Below are 23,769 nucleotides of genomic sequence, written 5' to 3'. Positions count from 1 at the left end.
TCATCACTTTAATAACTGTGTCCTTAGTGTGTTCCTTCTTCTGTTGTTTCACTATATCTCTAAATTCAATTTTGCTATCCTCTTGAATCTTTTTGCAATCATTTACCTCTTTTGCTATGGACTCTTTATTCTCTTTATTCCTCTTTAATTCCTCATTCTCATCCTTTACTTCTTTTAACTGTCTTTTTAATTCTTCTATTTCTTTATTTAGGTTTTGGTTCTCCATCTTTAGCTCTTTCAATTTATCAACTCTGTGTAATTAGTGCAAGTTGGCTAAACTTAACCCCCCATGATTCGTTCATTTTTTGTTAGTTTTTTCCTCTAGACTTGCTAATTAGGGGAGGTTTTCATCTCCTCCTTCATTGAATCCATAGAAATAATTATCTCCATTTTCTATCGCGCTGCTCTCATCTATATTTCTAATTTTAAAGCCTTTAGTGACTTGTTCGATTTCAGCTGTGTCGTCTGCACATCTCTTGTTTACATTCCTTCTGGCGTCCGGGGCACGTTAGTCCCCTTCCTCGTTTTCTTCCATTTTCCTCAATAATCCCTCCACTTCTCCTTTTTCTTCATCTGCCCACTACACCACGAGCTTTCCCTTTCCGGAGACAAAGAGGGGTATAAGTTGAAAATGTTAGCAGATGTTTAGATAATATCGCCAATACTTATACTTGGTACTGGTTTGATAGTGGCTCGTGACGAGAGTAGATGTGGCACCAGTGTGTTTGTTTACACGGAAATAGATTGAATGGGTCGGAGCAAACACCATTATAATGACAAGTTTACATTTTTTTTAATATATTTATGAGTTTGGTGTGTGTGTATGTGTATATAGACATGCTGATATGACGAATACCGTCATTGACCAATATCAACAGCAGTCTAGTGGTGGTTGGTAGCGAGTAATATGGATACGATACGCATTTACGTGACATCCACACATCTCACGCCGTATAGTGTTCCAGCCCAGCGCTCCTTCCATACCAAAATACGGCTTCTTATGCACAGGTCTACGCTAAGAAGTCGAGCAGCAGGTGCCCGTCCATGTATCCATATTTCTCGCCACCAACCACTTGACTGCTGTTAACCCATTTATGCCTAACTTCTCAATTATCATATTGGTCAATGATAATTTATTCGTCGTATCAAACCATATTTAAACACGTATCATATCAACTTCATGAATATAATGAAAATTCCAAAAATGATAAACTGGTTTTTATGATTGTAGTTGCCCCGAACCATTCACGCTGCTTCACTACCGTGTAAACAAACACACTGGTGCCACATCTATTGTCGTCACGAGTCACTGTCCAACCACTGTACCTATAAGTGCTGGTGACAGTACGTATGTATCTTTTCCTACAATTGCTCTGTATATATTACAAGAATATATCTGATACAGGAAATGATTTTTTTCAAGAAGAAATGTTCATTTGAACGTGTAAAACACTTTATTTCTTAAATCATTACATCAGTTTAACATCAATCATGTAACTTTCTCTAAACCAAGAAACACACTTAAGCTATACTAATCATGGGGAGGAAGTGCCCTCAGTCACGACTGGAGTCGGGGAAACGGTGGTGGGTTCTGGAGAAGTTGAGTTTAGAACACCGACATCCTCAATCAAAGGGACAACTGGATCGATAGGCACTGGGAATGGGAATGGTTGCCAAGGTTGTCTGCATTCGCTAGCCGATGGAAGAACGTAGCTCTGAAATGTCATGAGTTTAGATGACAATAGATGTCAAAAGGAAAACAAATGTAATTTTTTGTGCATGCAAAAAAAAATTTAAATACGATAAACAAATTGATGAATACATAGATAATTAGATAGACAAATAAACAACTAAAGCAAATAAATAAAGAAATTAATAATCAGAATTAACTAAATTCAAATAAATCATTACTTTCATGCAATTTTCACGCGAGATAGGTATTTATTGAGACGTGTAATAGAAAAAGAAGTAAGGATATGACGATGAAAAACATATACGTTGAATAAGCTGAGACGGGATAAGGAGACAGAACGAAGTCTTGAATTGAGGACAGAAAGAATTTCCTTTCATGTACAAACTGAAAATGTACTTTTTCACAAGAAATTAATCGAACAAACTGAGATAAACCACGACAGTAATACACGAGTTATAGAAGAGATGTGTATATATTTCTTAAGAGAAAACCGAAAAGAATAGGACATAGCGCGGTGCTATAATGACGTAAGTACCACTGAGAGAGATGAGTAGATCATATATTGTATACAAACGCAAAATTACAAGGAAATATATTTTAGCTTTGGATATGAAGGATCTTGTGTATCAAGGAAAAACTGTGGTAATCATAGCAAAAATGAAGAGCGGGTGAATAAACTGTATTTAGAATCAAAGACTCATTTGCAAGACTATTACAGGAAATTGTCTGTAGAAACCACGAAACAGAGAAAATGTCAAAATCTCGCTATTACGAATGAATACAAACAAATGTTTCGAACGGGAGGGTGATAAGAGGAATTTTGCAGGAGTCTGTATTAGCATTGGTTAAACTTTTAAAACTTGTGAGTGTTCTAGAAAAGGAAATAGATATCCATTTCAACGTGTGTATGGTAACGTTAGAATATCAAGGAGGTTAAAACTGGTAAAAAGGTTGGTAAGTAGTGTATCGGGTGAAAGAAGAGAGGGTTGAAACATGAAATAAATGTCAGGTATCATAATTTACCTCGTCAAGTGAGAATTCTGGTTGATAGTAGTCGTAGACCCGCACTGTACCTGGCTTGGGGTTCTCCACGTCCACCTCCCTTGTCACCTGAAACGCATGGTTCATTAGTAGAAAATACCCTTAGATTTAGGCAAACTGAGTCTCGTGATTGTCTTCTCACTCAGACACATTTCAATGGCGAAAGAGCATTCACTTCCTATAAACTACCTGACAAAGTGTTTTGCTAAGCATAAACTGTGGCAATACTGCATGTCGGAGATCAGCAGAATGGACGTTGCCATCTAAGTAATGTAACCACCCTTCAGGGGATTCAAATGTGTGCGTCCGCCTCGGCAAGACCTCATGGGCCTTATGCCATAAATGTATAATAGACAAGTATTGTATGTCGGACTTAAATTACCACTAACCCTCTTAACATATAGTCCAACACGGATACAAACAAGAACTTTACCTTAAAGGTAGCGCATAATGCTTCACTGGTGAGCTCATCGATGTAGAACAAGACCACGCTGCCGTCAACCTCAAACCTCTTAAACAGCACCGACCCATTGACGACCGCCTTCAGGTCATCCTTAACGGGCACGTAGCCAGACACAAGCTTGACTTCAAGGATGGCCATGTTGGACTTCTCGTCGGGAAGGAGGTAGGAGGCACATGCGGTGATTTCTTTGGTCACGCATTTCTTGTCCGGAGCGGTCCTCGTTTTCACGCTGAGGCTGAAGGCGTCAGCTGGGTCCGGAGTAGGTACGTTATATCGGAGGACAGCCTGAAACAGAATCACCTTCAGTTAATAAACACCGACTGAGAGTTTTCCTTACAAAACCATTATCTCCTACAAACACATTTGTACTCATTGCCTTTTGGCCTCTGACCTAGTAGCGAATATTGGACTTGTCCTTAAATATTGACCGTTCTTATTTCTTATTTCGAGTGAATAACTTTCATTATCTTGTTCTAGTTAATCCCAAACTATATTATTCAGTTTGGGGGAACCCCTCGTCCGGAATTATTCATTCAACTCGAGCAGACAATGATTAATGCCAAACCCCTTTGTTTAGCGGAAAGGAACAACGTGCGCTCATAAGGTCTTGGATGGAAGGGAACGGACATCAGGTTACTTTCCGTGTTCCTTACTGACCAAGAATTATTCCAGCTGCGTTTATACAGACGGTCAAAATCTAACTCAACCAGTCCTTCAAAGAAACCATACCTACAATAGGTAAGCATACAGAAACCCAAGTCCGAACGAAACTTAAAAAAAAATTATGAAATAAAAAAGGAGAAGTCAAATAACCAAAAAGCAATGTCATTCACAAAAAAAAAGTCGTTCGAGGCTTCACCCCTTTTCTAAACAAATCACTTGTTTGTAATGTGATTTTATTACATCCTGTATACTCAGAAATAGGTGTATCCTTCAACCTTTATAAGTCCCAAGACTATAAGTCCCAAGAGTCTCAATGAACAGTACCCCAAGTCACGCAGATTTTGAACTCTGGATCTTGTTTCATAAGTGGTTGCGTTTCGATCAATAGTCTCTAACGTCATAGAGAAATACATAGGTGCGATGTTTGGCACCTCATTTATGATGGATTTCGACGTATTGTCTGTCACTGAAGCAATGTACTCCCATTGTACTTTACCCTGGTCTTAACTAGTCTACAAATCAGAAGATAATTGTGTTGCACGAACATATTACTTTCCCATCTCTTGACTTCAATTAGCATTATCAGTGAAGTACTCAAGATTAGATTTGTTGAATTCGTTTGAACATAACAAATGCTATATGGATCTGACACCTTAACCGCCCGAATAGCCGCCAATGGGTTAATCAAAATCGGTTTAAAACGTTAATTGTGGAAGGGTCGGTCAGAATGACATAAGTTTTTCATATTACTGGCAACATGTTTAGCCAGGTTTTCAGAAGAAAAAAATATTTGGCTTCATGACATTCCGAACAAATAATGAAAACGCTAAATAGTGATTGTGCAAATCTGGTTGTGATTCAATTGTAGCATTAAGAAGAACGAGCAATGTGCTAGATTCTACAACTTCACCTGCAAAAGAGCGCATCCCTGGCCAGTCATCTCCAAGGTGACGTCAGTCGGAAGAGTCGGGAGCATCACAAACTGCTGAAGAATCTTATTCTTCTCGTTAATGCTGAAGGAGTGCTGCAGGTTCTCGGCTCCAACCGTGACGGTTAGGTTGGCGCCGCCTTGCTCCCGCGTGCTGGAAAACAACGCCAGGGCCTGCAGGGCAACCACCGTATCCTGAAACAAAACGTACACGTCCAGTGGCAATTAGAATCCAACAAAACCAAGAGTTGAATGACGCTGGAATTGCAGGTGAAAAATAGATAATAATTGTGGATAAAAGTATATGAGAAGGAGTTTACAATTCACCAGATATTCATTTAAGACAAACACCATTTACAATTGAGGATGCCATATCCGCCAAGTGATTTCAAGAAATTCCGATGATGATAGCCATGACCACAGTCAACAGTCACATATCCCCTTTACCAAATCACAATACGGTTTTAGACCACTACAATCCACAAACACTTCCGATAGGTTCACACAAAGGGTTTTTAAAGGTATCAGTTCAGATAAGCTCTCACACGAAACACTTTCTATAATACTTGATATTAGTAAAGCTTTTGATGCCATTACCCTATACACTGGGTCATAAGCAGTGTCGCAAGACACAGCACATCCACAGCAAGGCCACTTTATAAATTAGGCGACCCCCCTCTCCGTCCCCACATGCAGAAAAGGAGAAAGACGGGGAGAAATCCCTTCGGGCTGCGTCAAAATTTTTTCTCATACATACCTCCTCACCCCCCATATCCCACCCACTCCCCATCATGCATCACAGCATCATCCATACACTACCCTTCTCCATTCGCCCCTATCTTCTGTCCTCTCCCGCCCTTCCTCCACAGACATTCCTCTCTTTTGTAATGCCCCTTTCACCCCATCCATCCATCTTATCCTAGGGCGGCGTCCCCTCATATTCACTACTTCCACCTCTGCCTTCCACACTTCTTTTACTATTTTTTCTTCACTCATTCTTTCCATGTGTCCAAACCATCCTAATACTCTTTTATCAACCCTATCTCCCAGCTCCCTTTCCACCCGTTTTCCTCTTCACCCCCTCATTTCTCACTCTATCTAGCCTAGTAACCCCCATCATACTTCTCAGACACCTCATCTCAAACACATTCAAACTCCTTCTCTCTTCCTCTCCTGTGTTCCATGTTTCTGCCCCATACAGTGCTGTTGGCACAATCACTCCTTCATATAATCTCCTCTTACCATCCATTCCCAGATGTCTATATCTTATTACACTTTTTAATCCACCAAGGCATTTACTCACTTCTCTCAATCTACATTCTACCTCCACCCCCACTCCTCCCTTTCCTGCCACATTCGCACCCAAGTATCTAAAACTATCCACTTCCTCCAGTCTTTCACCCTTTATACTCACTTCCAGCGTGCCGTCACTCTCTCTCCTTGTATATCTCATCACCTTACTTTTGCCCACATTTATACTCAGCTTCCTTCTTTCACACACCTTCTCAAACTCTGTCACTAACTTCCTCAATCCCTCCTCTTATCCTGCTACAGGCGCAGTGTCGTCAGCAAACAACAGCTGGCTCACCTCCCACTTTTCTCCATTTTCTTTAACCATCTCCAGCCCCTGACCCACTACCCTTGCATTCACCTCTCGCACCACCCCATCCATGTAAAGATTGAACAGCCAGGGCGACATAACACATCCTTGTCGAAGTCCCACCTTTACTTCAAACCATTCACTCTCTCCATTTCTAATCCTAACACAAGCTCTACTACTCTCGTAAAAACTCTTGACTGCTCTTAACAGCTTTCTTCCTGTCCCATATATCTGCAGTACCTCCCACAATGCCTTCCTGTCTACCCTGTCGTAAGCCTTTTCCAGATCCATAAAGCCTAAAAAACATCCTTCCCCTTTTCTATAGCTTTCTCACATATCTGTCTTACCACAAAAATCTGATCTACACATCCCCTACCTGCCCTAAACCCACACTGTTCCTCACCAATTACTCCCTCTGTTCCTCTCCTAATCCTCTCAATCAAGACCCTCCCACAAGCCTTCCCAACTACACTCAACAAGCTGATCCCTCTGAAACTACTACACTCACACTTGTCCCCCTCTCCCTTGTAAAGCGGAACTATACAGGCACTCCTCCAGTCCTCCGGTACTCTACCCTCTCTTAAACAAACATTAAATAACCTCACCAGCCAGTCCACCATAACTGTACCTCCTTTCTTCAGACATTCTGCATGGCATCCATCCAACCCAGGTGCCTTACCTGCTCTCATCATCTTAACAGCTGCTTTCACTTCATCCTGCCCTATTTCTCCTCCATTTTCCTCACTCATCACTCTCATTTTCTTAGTGTTTCTTACTGCAACTATCTTTCACTCCCTATCCTCCTTCACATTTAGCAGCTCCCTAAAATACTCTGCCCACCTTCCTCTCACTGCCTTTCTTCCATTATCATCTCTCCGTCTGCACCTTTTACCTTTTCTTCTCTACTTGATTCGCCTCCTCTTCCTTTTTTAATTTCCTTCCAAAACATCTTTTTATTACTTTCAAAATTTTCTGTCATACTCTTACCCCATTTCACATCTGCTCTCCTCTTTGCTTCCTTTATCTTATGCTTAACTTCCCTTCTCTTTACTTTGTACCTCTCATACGATTCACTTGTCCTAATTTGTAGCCAATCTATGAATGCCTGCTTCTTCTCTTCTACACCCTTTTTTGCTTCCTCATCCCACCATTCACTACCCTTCCTTCTATTGCCTCCCGCCCTCCTTGTTACACACACCATCTTTGCACACCTTATGACGACCTCTTTAAACCATTCCCATTCCTCCTCCACTCCTAGTTCTACTCTATCCTTTACTCCCTCCCACTCCTCTCTCAGCTTCTTCTTATACTCATTCTCCTTTTTTATTTAAACAGTTCATTCTAAGTACCTCCCTACCTTCTGCCCTTTTCCTCTTTCTCCACCTATTCTTCACTCTCAATTTACCTTCCACCAGAAAATGATCTGATATTCCCCCACTCTCTCCCCTTAGGACATGTTCATCCTTAACTCTTCCTACCATACTCCTGGTCACTACTATATAGTCCATTAACGCTCTATCTGCCACCCTTCCATCCACCACCTTCTCCCATGTGTACTTGTGCTCGACTTTCTTCCTAAACACTGTATTTGCTATCATCAACTCTCTTTCAAGACACATCTCCACCATTAATTCTCCACTACGATTTTTACCTGGAACTCCATACTTCCCAATCACTCTGTCTATTGGTTCATTTCCTACCCTAGCATTAAGGTCTCCCAATACAACTACATTGACATTTCTTCCTAATCCCTCTATGCACTCATTTATATCTACCCAAAAAGCCTCCCTTTCCTTCATGCTCTTTTCACTAACAGGCCCATACGCACTTACAAAAACCCACATCTCCTTTCCCAGCTTCATCTTCATCCACATCAACCTTGATAAAACCTCCTTCCACTCCACTACACGCTTACTTATCTCTTCACTTACTAGTATAGCCACCCCTTCTCTCCCTCGTCCACTCTTCACTCCTGAGCACCTCCCAGCTACACTCCCAAACTCACACTCGCCCTTCCCTTCCAATTTAATTTCACTGAAAGCCAGCACATCCATCTTTCTTCTCACAAACATACTACCTATCTCTTCCCTTTTAATCTCATCTGTACCACATCCACGCACATTAAAAGACCCAAACCTTAGGGTACTGGTTCGAAAACTCCCAGACCCTCTTATGCTTTTACTTTTTTTGGGAATGTCCCCTTTTGGGGCTACAGGTAGCAAGACTCCTAATCCCATCTCCCGTCCCGTTGTTGTTGTTGTTTTCACCTTTTATGACTCAAGTGGAAAGACTTGGTGGTAGCATTCTTTTCCCCCACCACAGGGTAGGCGAAAAAAGGAAATGAATATTCAGAGAAATGGTACAGGACAGTAACAAGGGGTTGGGGGACAGCATAACGGAGGGAGAGTCGTAGTATATAAGTGTCATCATTTCTCTATGAACAGAAAAAATCATGTGTGGCACTGGTCCGTAGGGGCGCCCCATATAGACCCTAAAGTATCAACTGCATGCTATTTTGCCACAATAACCAATAACATGCAGCCAATACCCCAGGTCAATATACCCACACTCCACACCCCAAAAATACAAAATTCTTCTTATGCAGACGACATAACAATTACATGCACATAAAGTAATGCTGATAAAGCCATAGAAATACGACATCCATACCTCGACACACTCAAAACCTGATCCATTACAGACACAAAATTCCCCCAACCAAATCCACGCCTCTTTATCAACAACACCCTCATACCCCACACACACCCAAGATTCTTGGCATAACATACGACATCCATGTCATTCAAACAACACATCACAAACATGAGGACAATGCACTACTAGACTCAACGCCCTTAAATCACTTGCAGGTGCAATATTCGGACAAAACAAAGTACCACTACATTATACAAACAATATACACGATCAGTGACGAATTATGCGAGCCCCGCGTGGGTCCCTAATCTCAATGAGACACATCACAACACCCTACAGACTATACAGAATAAATCCCTAAAGACAATCGCAGGCTGCACAAATACAACACATACAGACTATCTACACCATGAAACGAAAGTCCTCAATGTCAAGGATCTCTTGGACATAAAAGGCATACAAATACTTGCCGCAGACTCCACAAACACAACCCACCCAATAAACTATATGTTAGAAAACAAACACACACACACACACACACACACACACACACACACACACACACACACACACACACACACACACACAGAAACTTCAAAGCAACACTCAAATACCCGTATCACACACAAAGACTATCTTCTCTTCCTCCACAACTACCAGACACCCACCTCCAGAAGTATATATATTATCATATCACTCACTGCTCCACCAACAAACTGAAAGACAATCACTTTTGGGAACTACAACGACAAGAACTAATTTTACAGGAAAATGAGTCACACCTATCTCAAAAGCTCAAATTTGCTAACTCGGTGATTTGTGTCAGAGCATAAGAACATATTAATAAAGGAGACCGCAAGAGGCCATAAGGACGACTAGACAGTTCCATGTCTATTACCACTTGTCATCCCCATCCACGAAAATGTCTTTTTCATAAAGCAACCGATAGTTTCAGTGCTCACTACATGGTTACTAAGTCTATTCCATTCGTTGACCACTCTATTGGTAAAACAGTTCTTACCTATTGCCTCCTTATATCTAAATGTGTCCAATTTATATCCATTACTGCGAGTCCTGCAGAGAATGTAAGTTAAGGTGCATAAACCTGTCCTCATAAAGTAGATTTTTTAGGCCATGTATGATTTTGGTCATTCTCCTCTATACTGATTCTACTGATTTGATATCCACTCTATAGGACGGAGACCAAAACTGTACCCCATAGTCAAGAATGGGTCTAACTAACGCCAGGTAGAGTTTGATAATTACCTCTAAAATTTTATTCGTAACCGTCTGATATGAGAGAATAGAATCTTAGCGTCCGCAAAATCAGACTTACCTGCGTGGATACGAAGCCACCATAACTGTTTCTTTTACTTGAGATCCACTTGACAATCTTTAAGGCCTCTCCGTCATAATGAACACTGTCCAGAGTCATCATCGCCAAAACCACGTAACCCGCAGTTTCCACCGCCGCGCCTCTGCCTGGTGAAGGTGACCCGCTCGCTATTATTATCATTATTACAATAATGGTAATGATGATAGTAACGATAATAACAATAATTATAATCATGATAATAATAATTACAATAATAGTAATAGTATTAGTAGTGGTAGTATTAGCAATAGTATTAGTAGTAGTAACAGTAGTAGTAGTAGTAGTAGTAGTAGTAGTAGTAGTAGTAGTAGTAGTAGTAGTAGGAATGTTAATAATAATAGTAGTAGTAATGATAATAATGGTAGTAGTAATGATAATAATTGTAGTAATCATAACAGTTGTAATCATAATGATAATAGTAGTAATAATCATTATAATAGTAATAGTAACAATAATAATAATGATGTTCATGATAATGACGACGGCGACGACGACGCTGCCGCAAGCCCAGTCGTGGAGCTATTATGCGATATATCGACAGAAAACCTATCCTCTTGACGTACCTGCTCCTTGAGGAATATCCCAGAAGATGGTACTAGGAGTCTTGGTAGCTTCTCCAAGGAGCTGCTGTATATAGTTTTCTGCCTTTGGGTGTTGTGCCAGTGTCAGCGCATAGCTGGTAATAGCCCGTGCGTAGGTGGAGAGTGTCTCCTCCTGCAGAAGACAAGTGATGGCACTCTGGATTGCCGGGGACTTGGCGTTTTCTCCCGCCTCCAGGAGGGCCATAAGGACGTACGCGGTCAAGGGTGCTGCCGAGGAGGACTTGCCGATGCCACCCTGAAAGATAAGTGAATTTGAGATATTGTGGTCTCACCATCGTTGAGATGTACTTTAAGAATTCTGGACAAGTTGACGTCATATAGTCTTATATATCTAGAGCAGACCCCTTACGGAAAGGGGTTTCGCTTTCTCGAGAACCACTTGTCCGGGGATGAACCTCAGATGAAAAAACAAATTATTCGTTGCTAGTCAGGACAACTTTAATAAATTACCGGGTATGTCACCTTGATGAAATGGACATTATGGTTCCTACTGGATACTGTATGTGTTATTGCTGTTGGAAATGCATGTACCAAAGGATTCTGACACATACCATAGAATATCAAATTACGTAAGTTATATGTTTACTCCAGCATATACGAGTGTCATACTTCAATATCATTAGCTTTGAACAGTGTATCTACATACAATGATTTTTTTGTTAGCATCATACAATGGCGACAAACGCCAAGAATTATTCGGGTCTACGTCACTACTTTTTTCTCAGTTTAGAACACATTTCATTTTTTAAAAAGAAAAAATAGATGAGAAAAAAATAATTATCCATGAGAATTTCATATATTGCCCTAAATTTATCATTTGAGTAGCGCCGCGAGAGAACGCTCCAAGTGTCATTATAAATTAGATGGCAAAATTCGCCATTATATCTCATATATTTACATAGAAACCCCCTCCCCAACCCCACCTCCCTCACAGGGGCGTTCTACGTAGATATATTACTTTTGGTATTGGTTAACTTTAGGAATAATCTCTGGCGTTGTGAAAAAATAGAACAAGATAAAAAAAAAAAAAAAAAAAACGGTGCTTGGAGCGTTCTTCCACGCCACTACATATTTACTGCAGACATTCTTGACCAGAATTCCAAAGAATTTGCTTTGTGAATATCCGTATCTCCCTATTTCCACAACTTATCACGACTCACTACGCTCACCTCATCATTCCTCTCTTTCTATGCCTATCAGTATCATGACAACGTCATGGCTACACACTCACTCCTGCAACCGACATTTCATGGTAGCCCGAACAGTTTCTCCAACTCAGTATCCTGTGCCGTTTCGATGTCAACCTTTTGCACAGTCACACTTTTGTTACTATTCAGTACATCAGGAAAATCACACCACACAAGGCCTCCTCAAAATCCGACTAGACGGAATAAAAACAGTTGGGTAATACAGACAAGAAGATACTTACTTTCAGGGCTTTGTTGAAAACCTTCCCGACAGAATTGTAACAACCAGTTTCTGCTTGTTGTCCTTGAAGCCATTTCATGGACACGTCCAGATCCTCCGGGTCGATGAAGATGTACTGCTGGGCCTGTGCATAGGACTTGACCACAAATGCCGTCAACCAGGTAGACCCGGAGTCGTCAGATTCCCCAAAAGCACTGTAGGAACCGTTTTTGTGGCGGTACTTCAGCTCACGTTGATATCCTACCAAAGACAACCATAACCACAGATGTTAGATCAGGTTTTACGAAGAAATATATATGGCTGTCTTAATAAATGAACATACACAAACACATACACACACACACACACACACACACACACACACACACACACACACACACACATTCACACACACATGCACAGCATTCTCCCTTATGAGAGAAGTGGCCGAGTCAAAACGCATACACTCATAATAAACTAATAAAATCAATTTGTTCACTCCTCCCACCTCAGCTCCTCGGGGATGAAGTGTCTCTCTGTCTTTCGCCACATTGCTTGATTCAAAAGCAATACAGCGAGGCACACCACTTTCACAGCAGGACCCAACAACCTGGACTAGTTTACACCCCAACGCTAAACCTTATGGAAAACCCTTTTTTATCCACTCAAAATAAACTATGACGCAAATGAGCGGAACATCCCTCAGGCCTCTCAAATTTCACACTAACATTCAATCTATCACCGTAATCATTCCCTGTTCATATACTCACTTTACTTGTCCCCACATTCACTTGTAATTGTCTTTCACACACTCATCCAAACTTAATCAACTGGTTCATATCCCTTTCATTCTCACCCACGAATTCCAAACATCTGCCTAGTTTTCCTGCGTTTACTGTCTTTACCATCTAATATACATACATGTTGATCAACCATATCGACACAGTACGACTCGGAGGCAGCACCAGTTTCACCTCAGACCATTCACTCCTTTCTCAACCATCAGATATTACCTACTATAAGTGTTAGAAAAGATTCAACAGACTTATCCTTATTACGTAGTGTAATACGCTCTGCAGAGGTTTCTTCTGACTAATCATACGCCTTCTCCAACTCTATAAAAGGCCCTAAAACATCCTTATGTTTTGATGAATACCACAAACACTTAATCTACGCACCCTCTTCTTCTCCTAAACTCATACTGCTCTTTCTTAATTACTGCCTCTGTCCCCCTTCCAATTCTCCCAGTCAACCCACGACCAAACATTATACCGACAACATTGAATAGACTAATCTCCCAATAAAAAAATACATTTACATCTATCTTCCTTTGCTACATATAACAGGACTATATTACATGCCACTCCTTCAATCGAACGGAATACTGCCTTCCTTCGGACACAAAGAATAACCTCATCAGGTACTCCACCATCACTCTGTCACATATTCCACATGACATTTATCCAATTCAGGTTCCTTTTTCAGCTTTTAATTATCTTAGCTACTTGTGCCTCCTCTTTTGATTATGCAATAAATTATTTGATTATAATCACAAAGGAATAGCATACCGACAGGAGACCTTTTGGGCCATAACTAGGTCAGATGCCAAAAAAAATTATATTAATGATAAATAAATAAATAATAAATAAATAAGTAAATGAATAGAATTATAATAATAGAAATAATAATAAATGAAATAAGTAAATGAATAAATAGGTAAAGTTAAATAATAAACAAATAGGTAAATAGTAAATAATAATAAATTTACAGATAAATAATAATAAGTAATAATCAAGGAAATAATAATAAACAAACAGACAAACATAACAAACAAATAAATAAATAACATAAAATAAATAGTAGGCATTACAGCACCTTGCTTAGGTGTTTATCTAAATGAATCTTAAAGCTTCGAACTGAACTACAATGCACTGCCTCTGCAGGAAGTTTATTTCATTCATTAACTACAAGGATGGCGAAGTTGTTTCTACCCACTTCCAAATTAAATATATTTCCTGACAGTTTGAGACCATTATTTCTTGTCGGATTCTCATTCAGTGTAGAAATTTGTACTTTTGATGATGTCAATTCTCTTTAGAATCTTAAAGACCTGCATCAAGTCACCTCTGAATCTACGCTTTTCTAGGGAAAACAGATTCATATGTTTTAGTCGATTTTCGTATGATTTATTTTTTATATTTGGAATCTGTTTTGTGGCTCGCCGTTTTACTTTTTCTAATCTGTCAGTGTCTTTAATGAGATTCGGTGACCATACGGAAACAGCATATTCCAAATGTGGACGAACTAACCCATCACTCATTCTTCTAGCTTCTCCCAATCGTTTCTTCTTTGAGCTTATTTCACAACACCTCTTCTTTAACTTTCTTCTAATTCCACAATCCACAATTTTCTCTCGTCACACACACACCAGTTTTACACACTTTATAATTTTCTCTTTGAAGCACATTGTTTTTAATTCCTACCTGTTATCTCTCTTTCACTACATTCTATAAAATTCGATTGTGTCTAGCATTACCTCTTTTTTCCCATTCTTACTCATTGCACTCAGTCGAGACACCTCAATGACCATGAATGAATATATGAATAGGCAGATAGTCAAATAATAAATGAATGAGCAGATACATATATGAAAAAGTACGTAAATGATCAACATCCTTTTAGAAAGTAAATTAATTTCTGCGTAAAGAACCGCCAATACCTGTCCTTACCTTGCTGCATGAACTCCTTGCTCCGATCCACTACATCGAGGGTGAGCTGTTGCGAGGCTTCCAGATACTGCAGGATGTAGATATTGGGCGCAAACCGAACCATGTTTTGCTCTCCACATCCGTAAGGCATTTGGATCATGCTGTCGAGGTTCTACGGAAAGAAGTGCCATATGATATATATATATATATATATATATATATATATATATATATATATATATATATATATATATATATATATATATATATATATATATATATGAAGGAGGAAAAAGAAGTCACGGGTCTAGTTCCGAGTTTTTTTTATCTTATTACTGACCGGTTTCGCTCCATGCTTCTTTAACTTGTCACAATGTCCCAGCATATATATATATATATATATATATATATATATATAATATATATATATATATATATATGTATGTATATATATATATATGTATATATATATATATATACATATACTGTACATACATACATATATATATATATATATATATATATATATATATATATATAGTAAATTACGTATTAGTATATATGTATAAAGTAAATTACATAGTAGTAGAATAACTCGAATGTAAAGTTTTCACCGATAGGTAAAGGAACCACATGAAGGTATATGTCATTCCTAAAGATGATTTTGTTTTACACGGCAATGAACTCTTTACCCTTGAGAAAATCCTTTCGATCTGTTGAATATGGATATTTTCTTGTTTGTGAATGGCTTACTTATTCACTCCGCTATGTTCAGAAACTTCACAGGTGATGCACAATCGTTTTTCATAGATGTTGGTAATATTTTTTAAAGGGATGTCAGTGACTACTCGCTTGACGATTTTGACTATGAAATATGTAATTATCTTGAAGTTGCATCTCTATAGGTATAATACAACACTAGAGGTGTACTTCAACTGAATTCTAAACACACACATACACACAAACACGCGCGCGCGCGCGCACACACACACACACACATACACACACACATACACTTACACACACACACACACACACACACACACACACACACACACACACACACACACACACACACACACACACACACACACACACACACACACACACACACACAGACACACACACACACATACACTACAAGCATAGCTCCCTTCCCGTATAATACAACTAGGTAAAGGTAAAGGCACACACACGAATTAATGGTGTCGAGGTACCGCGCTCAACCACTAATTTAGCGACTCGAGTTCAAGTCTCGCCCAGGATTGCATTTTGAAGGGCAAGTAGTTGTGTATGTGTGTGGGGATAAGATCACAAGACTATACATATATGGCGCCATATATGAGCTCTGAGCTCTCATCTGGGAATGCAATAGTTGTCGATCATAAGTCCAAAATATAATCCATAACCGTGGTGAATCACACATACACATACATAAGCACACACACAAACACAAACACACACATACACACACACATACATACACACACACGCGCGCGCGCGCGCGCTCACAAACAAACAAACACACATAAGGAATTATGATAATGAAATCTTGGTCTTATCTGTCATTTTCTCTCCCGGTCCCTCACCACTCTTTCTAAGCACCAAATAAACCAGTAAGACCTACCTCAAGCGAAGGGCCGAGCAGGTCTCCAGATGCCGTGACAAAGCCACGCTCGGACCCCTCGACTATGTTGGGCGGGGACTCGACACGCCAGACATCGAGTGCGTCCACATTGTTTTCCAGGTCTGAAAACATAATATTGTCTCAAGTTCCTTATTTGGTATGGCAAGTTTCAATTATTTTGTAGTTATAACTAGTGTAATAGGTGACACTAGGTACAGATATGGATTCCTGATTCAAAACAGGACAGCCGGCCCATTTCGGGTTTGATAGGCATAGGCTGAACTGCCTAACCTAAGAATAAGGCACACCCTGAGCCAAGCAGCTACCGCCTAAGCCGACACCTCACGGCCCGCGGTTCTCCTCTTCACTACTAAGCAAGATGATGGTTGAGTTTACTCTCCCACGACTCCTTGTTGGCATCCATGGTGAATGGGGCATGGGAAACCAACTTTTTATTTACGTGTACAGCATCTAGACATGGTACAACTAGTAGGGGTGGGTTTACAAAATGTCCCCCTCAAATGCACCAAGCCCTCTGTGCGGGTAGTGAGAATGGTTTAAGTGATGCAAGAAAACGTCAAACCAGGCATAGGATGAACCTCTGAGGACTTTTCCGTGAGGCTTGCAACAGTCTTCCTTTTTTCAAGGATGACTGACTAATCCTGGATTGACTGATCCATGCGTTTGAGAGCTTATTGGGTGATACAGTTCAGTATGCCCATGTTTGTGACACGAACAACGAGATCTTGGAAAAGTTTACATGCATAACAATGCCGGGTCATGTCAGACAGCCCTTCGAAGGATTGTTGTGGTCCATTGGGTTATGGGCCTGCTCGACCAAAGTATATAACGTTGTCGTTATTCATGCAGTAAAGATCAGATCCGAATATTATGTTCCCTGTCTTGAGGTTGTGGTAACACGCCACAACTGCTGCAGTGTCCCCTAAGTGTACATAGCTTCAACTGTACATAAAGTTGTTAATCTTTATCAAATATTTATATATATCTGTTATAGTCAATACAGTATGTTCCAAATATTGCATCTCATATGAGGACGACTGTTATATTGTTAAATGTATTTATATATAGCTATATTTGCATACGCTTTACAAAGCGTTCTATATTCATCATGTATTCTGTATGTCATGGCGGACGGGCGAATCAAATATAAGTCCCAAACATTATCGTAGTTTAAGTTACTCCTTCCCACACTGAGACGATAACTATCTTCTACTAAGATGAGGTAACCATACCTCATCAATTGGTGAACCCGGAGTGCGGATCGAACCAGTCACCAAGATGATATAATCAACCTCGTGAATTGGTAACTCCGGAGTGCTGGACTCCTAGTGCTGCCGCCACCGCTACCTCCGCAGCCGTCGAGGACCGCCTCTGCCCAGCCGCCGCCGCAGCTATTGAGGACTGCCCAGCCACCGCCGCCGCACACACCGGTGGCGCCGCAGCACCAGCCTGCTGCCGCACCCACCGCCGCCGCCGCAGCACCAACCTCCGCCTGCCGCCGCAGCCATCGTCGACCACCCCCCAGCCACTGCCGACGCCTTAGTTATCATGAACCAGCCTGTCCCTCCCTAAGCGGACGTGGTTCGCAGACCAACACCAATTATGGACACTCCTGTCAACTGCGCTTCCATCCCCAGACATCCAAGACTGGCTTATTTCACCAGTCACTCGTGGGGGAGTAATGTGGCAACACGCCACAACTGCTGCAGTGTCCCCTAAGTGTACATAGCTTCAACTGTACATAAAGTTGTTAATCTTTATCAAATCTTTATATATATATATCTGTTATAGTCAATACAGTATGTTCCAAATATTGCATCTCATATGAGGACGACTGTTATATTGTGAAATGTATTTATATATAGCTTTCTTTGCATACGCTTTACAAAGCGTTCATATATTTATCATGTATTCTGTATGTCATGGCGGACGGGCGAATCAAATACAAGTCCTAAACAGTATCGAAGTTTGAATTACTCCTTCCTACATTGGGACGATAACCACCATCTACCATGATGAGGTAACCAACTTCATCAAGGTATAGCTGTGAGACATGAATGCCGAATGCTGAGTTAAAAAATGTCTCGACGTCTTTGGTACCAAGTGCCTTAGGAGAATCAAAGGCTATCGCTGGTAAAACTTTGTGTCAAATTAATTAAATGGGAATGTGACAAGTTTCCCTAATGTTGATTACAATCGCAGAGTAATCTCCACAGGAGACAAAGAATAGTGGAAGAAACATAAGAGACATTCACATAACTTATGGCTGGAGCAAGTTGACGGCTCCAACGGAGAGTTGCATAGGATAGGTAGGGAGAATGTATGAAGTTTTACTAGGAGGAACCGTTGTAGTATGACGTCGGTGTGTGAGGTCACGCGCTCTTCTGGGTATATTCCCCATTGTTGATAATGACACAGGTTAAACTAAATATCGCATCCTGAATACACATTTAAACTTATATTTCTCCCATGCCTTCTATAAACAAATCTACGAAAACGAATCAACAAGTCCTTATCTCAAACACTGTGGCGTGCAGTATTGATTTAGTTGTGGTAAACATCGTATGGTTTTATTTTGATCATCTGTTTTATCTTATTCTATCTTTTATCTACTTTTTAGCCGGAGATCAAACATCGGCTTGAACAGTGTCTCGATCGTTCCAATTCTTGTTATAAACGGTTTAACAGTGCTGTCTGAGCACCAGTGCTGGAAACGGAGTATTTGGCGTCTTCTACAGCAAAATATATACTGTGGTTCACAGTATTGGAGGAATCACTGCCAGGTTCCAAACACTTATAGATAATAATCAGGCGCAACTACCTTGAAATATAGCAGGTCTTGAGAATTGAAGCCTGGATTACAGGAAGGCTAACGTGTATGATTGGACTATTGTGTTGGCCAGGGGTTTTAAAGGTTACAGAGTGATATCTGGTGGATCCGGTACTAACCCTTAGAACAGATGTATTTAGTCCAAATCTTCTCACGCGGGAAACCCTCAGCTTCCACTTTAAGAGGCTTTATCAGGACGTCTCTGTGAATAAGACACAAATTATGATTATGAGAGGTATGGAGACACAATGTGTGGACAAATAGACCTTAAAACTTCTTACATGAAGAAAGAAATAACATGAGGAGACGGAGAGGGGGTGTCGCCGAATTAATGAAACGGCCTTGCTGTGGATGTGCTGTGTCTTGCGATATTGCTTCTGACCCAGGGCAGTGGACAAGATGCAGGGATGACCCGTCAGCCAGGAGGTGCCAAGATAATAGGGAGGGAAGAGGGTGGAGGGGAGTGGAGTATGTAGGGGATGAAATGGGTGGGAGTAGTTTCTATGCCTTTTTCTTTTGGCTACCTCCCGTGCAAGGGGGGGGGGGAAGCCTTTGGTATATTTATGTATGTATAACAGAGACTATTAATATGCCTAATTTTGACTCAGTCTGCAGGGTTCTCTTTGAAGTTCTCCTCCCAGACCCTCTTATACATTGACGCCTCGTGAGATGAATATATAGAAAGCAGGATCCCTAGTCTTATCACTCCGTCCCATTTAGCTACCTTTTAAGACATGCAAGAGAAACACGGTGGCAGAGCTCCCTTATCCCCACCCCTGTCACTACCATAAGGGATAGGAAGAGATAGAGTCAAAGAAATGGTAAAGGACAATTTCAAAGGAAGGACATTCGTAGTACAAAAGTATTGTCAATTTTCTATGAGTAGATATTTTCCTCTAAAATAGACACACGATAAATCTCTCCAATACGTAGGTATGCCCCAAAACAGTCATTAAAGCATTGGCTTCATGTTACCATGCAGCCAATACACCAGTACAACAGTGTCTTGTTGCATTGCTTCTGACCTGCGCAGCGGGCGGGAAACAGAGATAACCTTTCACCCACGAGGAGCTGAGATAACAAGGAAACAAATAGGTGATGGATGGGAGTGGGATGGATGGAGGTGGGTGCATGCTTTGCTGGTTACTTCCCTTACATGTAGAAAAACCCTTTTGGTATATAGGTAGTCTAACGTGTACATGCCCATTCAAATTGGAAATGTCTTCTGGAAGTGCAAAGTTCTCCCTCACCTCTTGCTATCCCTCTCTTCTGGTCCGCACGGCTCTGGGTATGAGTGGTCGATGAAAGCCTTGACTGTCATATTAATGTTGCCGATCTCTTGTGGACTTATACGAATCGTGTGGGTCACTTTGTCACTCGCTGGCACACATGCACTCCGCACGCCAGAGGCAACAACTTTTTTGCCTGTATCCCCCAAGATGTTGAAGTCGGGGCTTGCTTCCAAAACCAGTTTGACCTGTGAATGGAAAGTGATAAGTTTCATCATTTCTATAGGGCGAATATTTATTTAATACACCACTTTAAAATATAAGTTTGGGTACATATGAGACCCAGATTGAAATTAAACACATTGCTTTTCCCTAAGCGAAGTATAGCGAAAGACATATGGATATAGAAGATAAACAAATACACAACCGGTATTCTGGCAAAAGATGTTACGAGTTTTTTTTTTTTTTTTTTTTTTTTTTTTTTTTTTTTTTTTTTTTTTTTTTTTTTTTTTTTTTTTTTTTTTTTTTTTAATATGTCCTTTGACCACGTCTCTTCATACTTTATGTAAATGACCTAGGTCGCAGATAAAGCATTTACCATATCTAAATTTCCTGATGACAGCAGAATCAAATAAATGAGCACTCGAGCTTTATTTGTAACTAATGTTGGAAAATCAGCTCTCGCACATATACGTAATATGTGAATGTGTGCATGCTTATCCATATGCGTTCAAGTATTAAGAAGGAGGTCGATGCTGAATGCGGTCAAGTCCAACAGATATGTATCACTCACTGGAAGACTGGTACTTTGGTAGTTGAAGACGGAGATCTTGACGGGTAGGATTTCGCCGCGCTTGACCGAGGGTGGAAGCGTCAGTTCGGCGAAGAAGGGCGTGAAGGTGGTGATGGAGGACTTGTCGGAGATGCCCACACCCTTCTGCGGGTGCACACATACGGTCTTGCCCACCCACTCCGTCACGGTGTCGGGCAAGTTGAAGTCCTGCACGCTTTGGCCTACGTCTCTGTTATATATTAGATATAGTGTATTAAGGGAAATGACAATGCCCAAAAATCTATACAGATCAATTGCTATCGACATGTATTTTCTCTCGACAACATGAAACTATAGTAGGCCAACAGCCAATACATGAACATCTTACCACATAATCACATGTGCACATAATGCAAATATGCAACTCACGGAACAAGAATGAGATCCCAAAGCCAAGTTTCGGGGAAGTAGGTCCGTGGGTCGGACTGTACCTCTGGTTCCTTGGGTTGAACATCTTCTACACCTCCTCCTGCTGGGCTGGTTGGGACTGGTGGTGGTCGTGGTTGTGGTGATCCTCCAGAGCCTCCCCCAGCTCCTGCTCCAATACTTGATACCGACTCCAGTATGAAGTTGGCTTCTGCACATTGTGTGGGTGGGAACGAAGGAAAACTTTATAGATGGAAACCACTACTGCTGAATTTATGATAGTCCAAAGCCTACAATTGAAACTAAATGACGCTCTTCACAGAGGGATTCATGTCTATCAAATCATGATGCAGGGGTTGAGAATGTGATAGAACGTTGAACATTAAAGAAGATATACTGAGACGAGTTGTATTAGAAATAGTATATACTACAAATTTAGTCAAAACAATTTCCTATTCTATTGCTTCACGAGTAGGCCGTTGTTTAGAAGAAACCTAATAAAAACATGTGAGTACGGCGCTTTACTTGTTAAAACTTTATCAATTACATGAATAGATTGGATGAAGGAAATATCTTAGAGCATAAGCTTTTCCTGTCTAGTGATTGCAATTAAGAATACTGCATAATTTATATAAACCGACCTAGTAGGAGTTTCGAGATGAAAAAATTGATACTAATACGCGGCATTTGCTATAATATACGGTGTTATTTCATTAGATAACCAAGTGCAAAAAGTTTACAATGATTTTCTATAAAAACTCAACCAACTTAGTAAAATTTACATTATACCAGCAAATACAAAATATAAATTGCAAATATAAGATACAAATTGCAAACACAAAATATAAATTGCAAGATAATCCAAGAATAAAGATTGTCTAACTGGTTGACTAAGCAGGAGTAAACGTTGACTGCAACGAACGCTGCGGCCTACCAATACTTCTATTAGTTTTCTTGCAAGCGAAAATATTAATTTTGAGTATTGCCGTCGTTTATCAATACACTATTCAGTAATTGGTATACAAATGGACAGAACACCGTGGACGGTGCAGATAATGTAAGCTCAATAGAAAGAAATTAAAAGTTGAAATTTCAAAAAGATTGGAAAAGAAATGAAAGAAGAGATTTTTTTTAACGACAGTTCAGCGCTAAGACACTGAAACAGCTGAAATCCTTACCGTCCTTCCTACAGGGTCGTGTTTCCACTGTCAGGTCTGTGATGAAGTGTAAGCCAGAAAACTGCCGGGTATCAAAATCGGTGTTGGATTAATTAACATTTGTGGTCATTTAGGGGTTAAATTTATTTCTTAGCCATTTCTAAACACACATACACACATACGCACGTGCACACACGCACACACACACACACACACACACACACACACACACACACACACTGCATCTGTCATTGTGTGCGCATCACCTTCTACTTGCCCTAACTTCCTTTCAACCATATCACTGAGATTCCCGACTGTAAAACTGGCTATATGCGGGGTTTATATAGCTTGAACATCAGAGCAATTGAACACCAGCTAAATATTACGCAACTTACAAACACTCTTATCAACACTGATATTGTCCCAACCCTCGGTCGCAGCAAACAAACAAAACATCTGTGGACCCCCTGCGTATTATGCACTCAATTAAACTAGTTCTAAAATCAAAACAAACTAAATTGTCATTGTCCCTCTGACTACATCACTGTATCACTGTTAACTCGATAAATTTA

The 23,769-nt window shown here is 40.4% G+C and overlaps 1 protein-coding gene across 5 annotated transcripts in view; it reads right to left on the bottom strand.

Annotated features, from left to right (window-relative positions):
• Positions 1–1,435: 1,435 nt before the first annotated feature.
• LOC143041100 (alpha-1-inhibitor 3-like) overlaps positions 1,436–23,769 on the bottom strand; it is a 163,424-nt gene continuing 141,090 nt past the window's right edge. For 3 of the 5 annotated variants that reach the window (XM_076212818.1, XM_076212840.1, XM_076212833.1), the window contains 14 exons: positions 23,219–23,279; positions 22,044–22,251; positions 21,636–21,864; positions 20,864–21,090; positions 19,733–19,815; positions 16,763–16,884; positions 15,157–15,307; positions 12,450–12,688; positions 10,982–11,255; positions 10,380–10,546; positions 4,771–4,983; positions 3,168–3,482; positions 2,717–2,803; positions 1,436–1,715 (listed from right to left, as the gene is read on the bottom strand). In XM_076212818.1, coding sequence (XP_076068933.1) covers positions 1,536–1,715; positions 2,717–2,803; positions 3,168–3,482; positions 4,771–4,983; positions 10,380–10,546; positions 10,982–11,255; positions 12,450–12,688; positions 15,157–15,307; positions 16,763–16,884; positions 19,733–19,815; positions 20,864–21,090; positions 21,636–21,864; positions 22,044–22,251; positions 23,219–23,279 — 2,556 coding nt within the window. In that variant the 3' untranslated portion in view covers positions 1,436–1,535. The remainder of the gene's footprint in view (positions 1,716–2,716; positions 2,804–3,167; positions 3,483–4,770; positions 4,984–10,379; positions 10,547–10,981; positions 11,256–12,449; positions 12,689–15,156; positions 15,308–16,762; positions 16,885–19,732; positions 19,816–20,863; positions 21,091–21,635; positions 21,865–22,043; positions 22,252–23,218; positions 23,280–23,769) is intronic. The other 2 variants (XM_076212826.1, XM_076212850.1) reach the window with 1 other exon arrangement.

The sequence above is a fragment of the Oratosquilla oratoria genome, chromosome 2 (genome assembly GCF_046742065.1).
Source record: "Oratosquilla oratoria isolate Oo_2021 chromosome 2, ASM4674206v1, whole genome shotgun sequence".
Classification (NCBI taxonomy): Eukaryota; Metazoa; Arthropoda; class Malacostraca; order Stomatopoda; family Squillidae; genus Oratosquilla; species Oratosquilla oratoria.
This window is presented reverse-complemented; position numbering and strand designations above follow the sequence as displayed.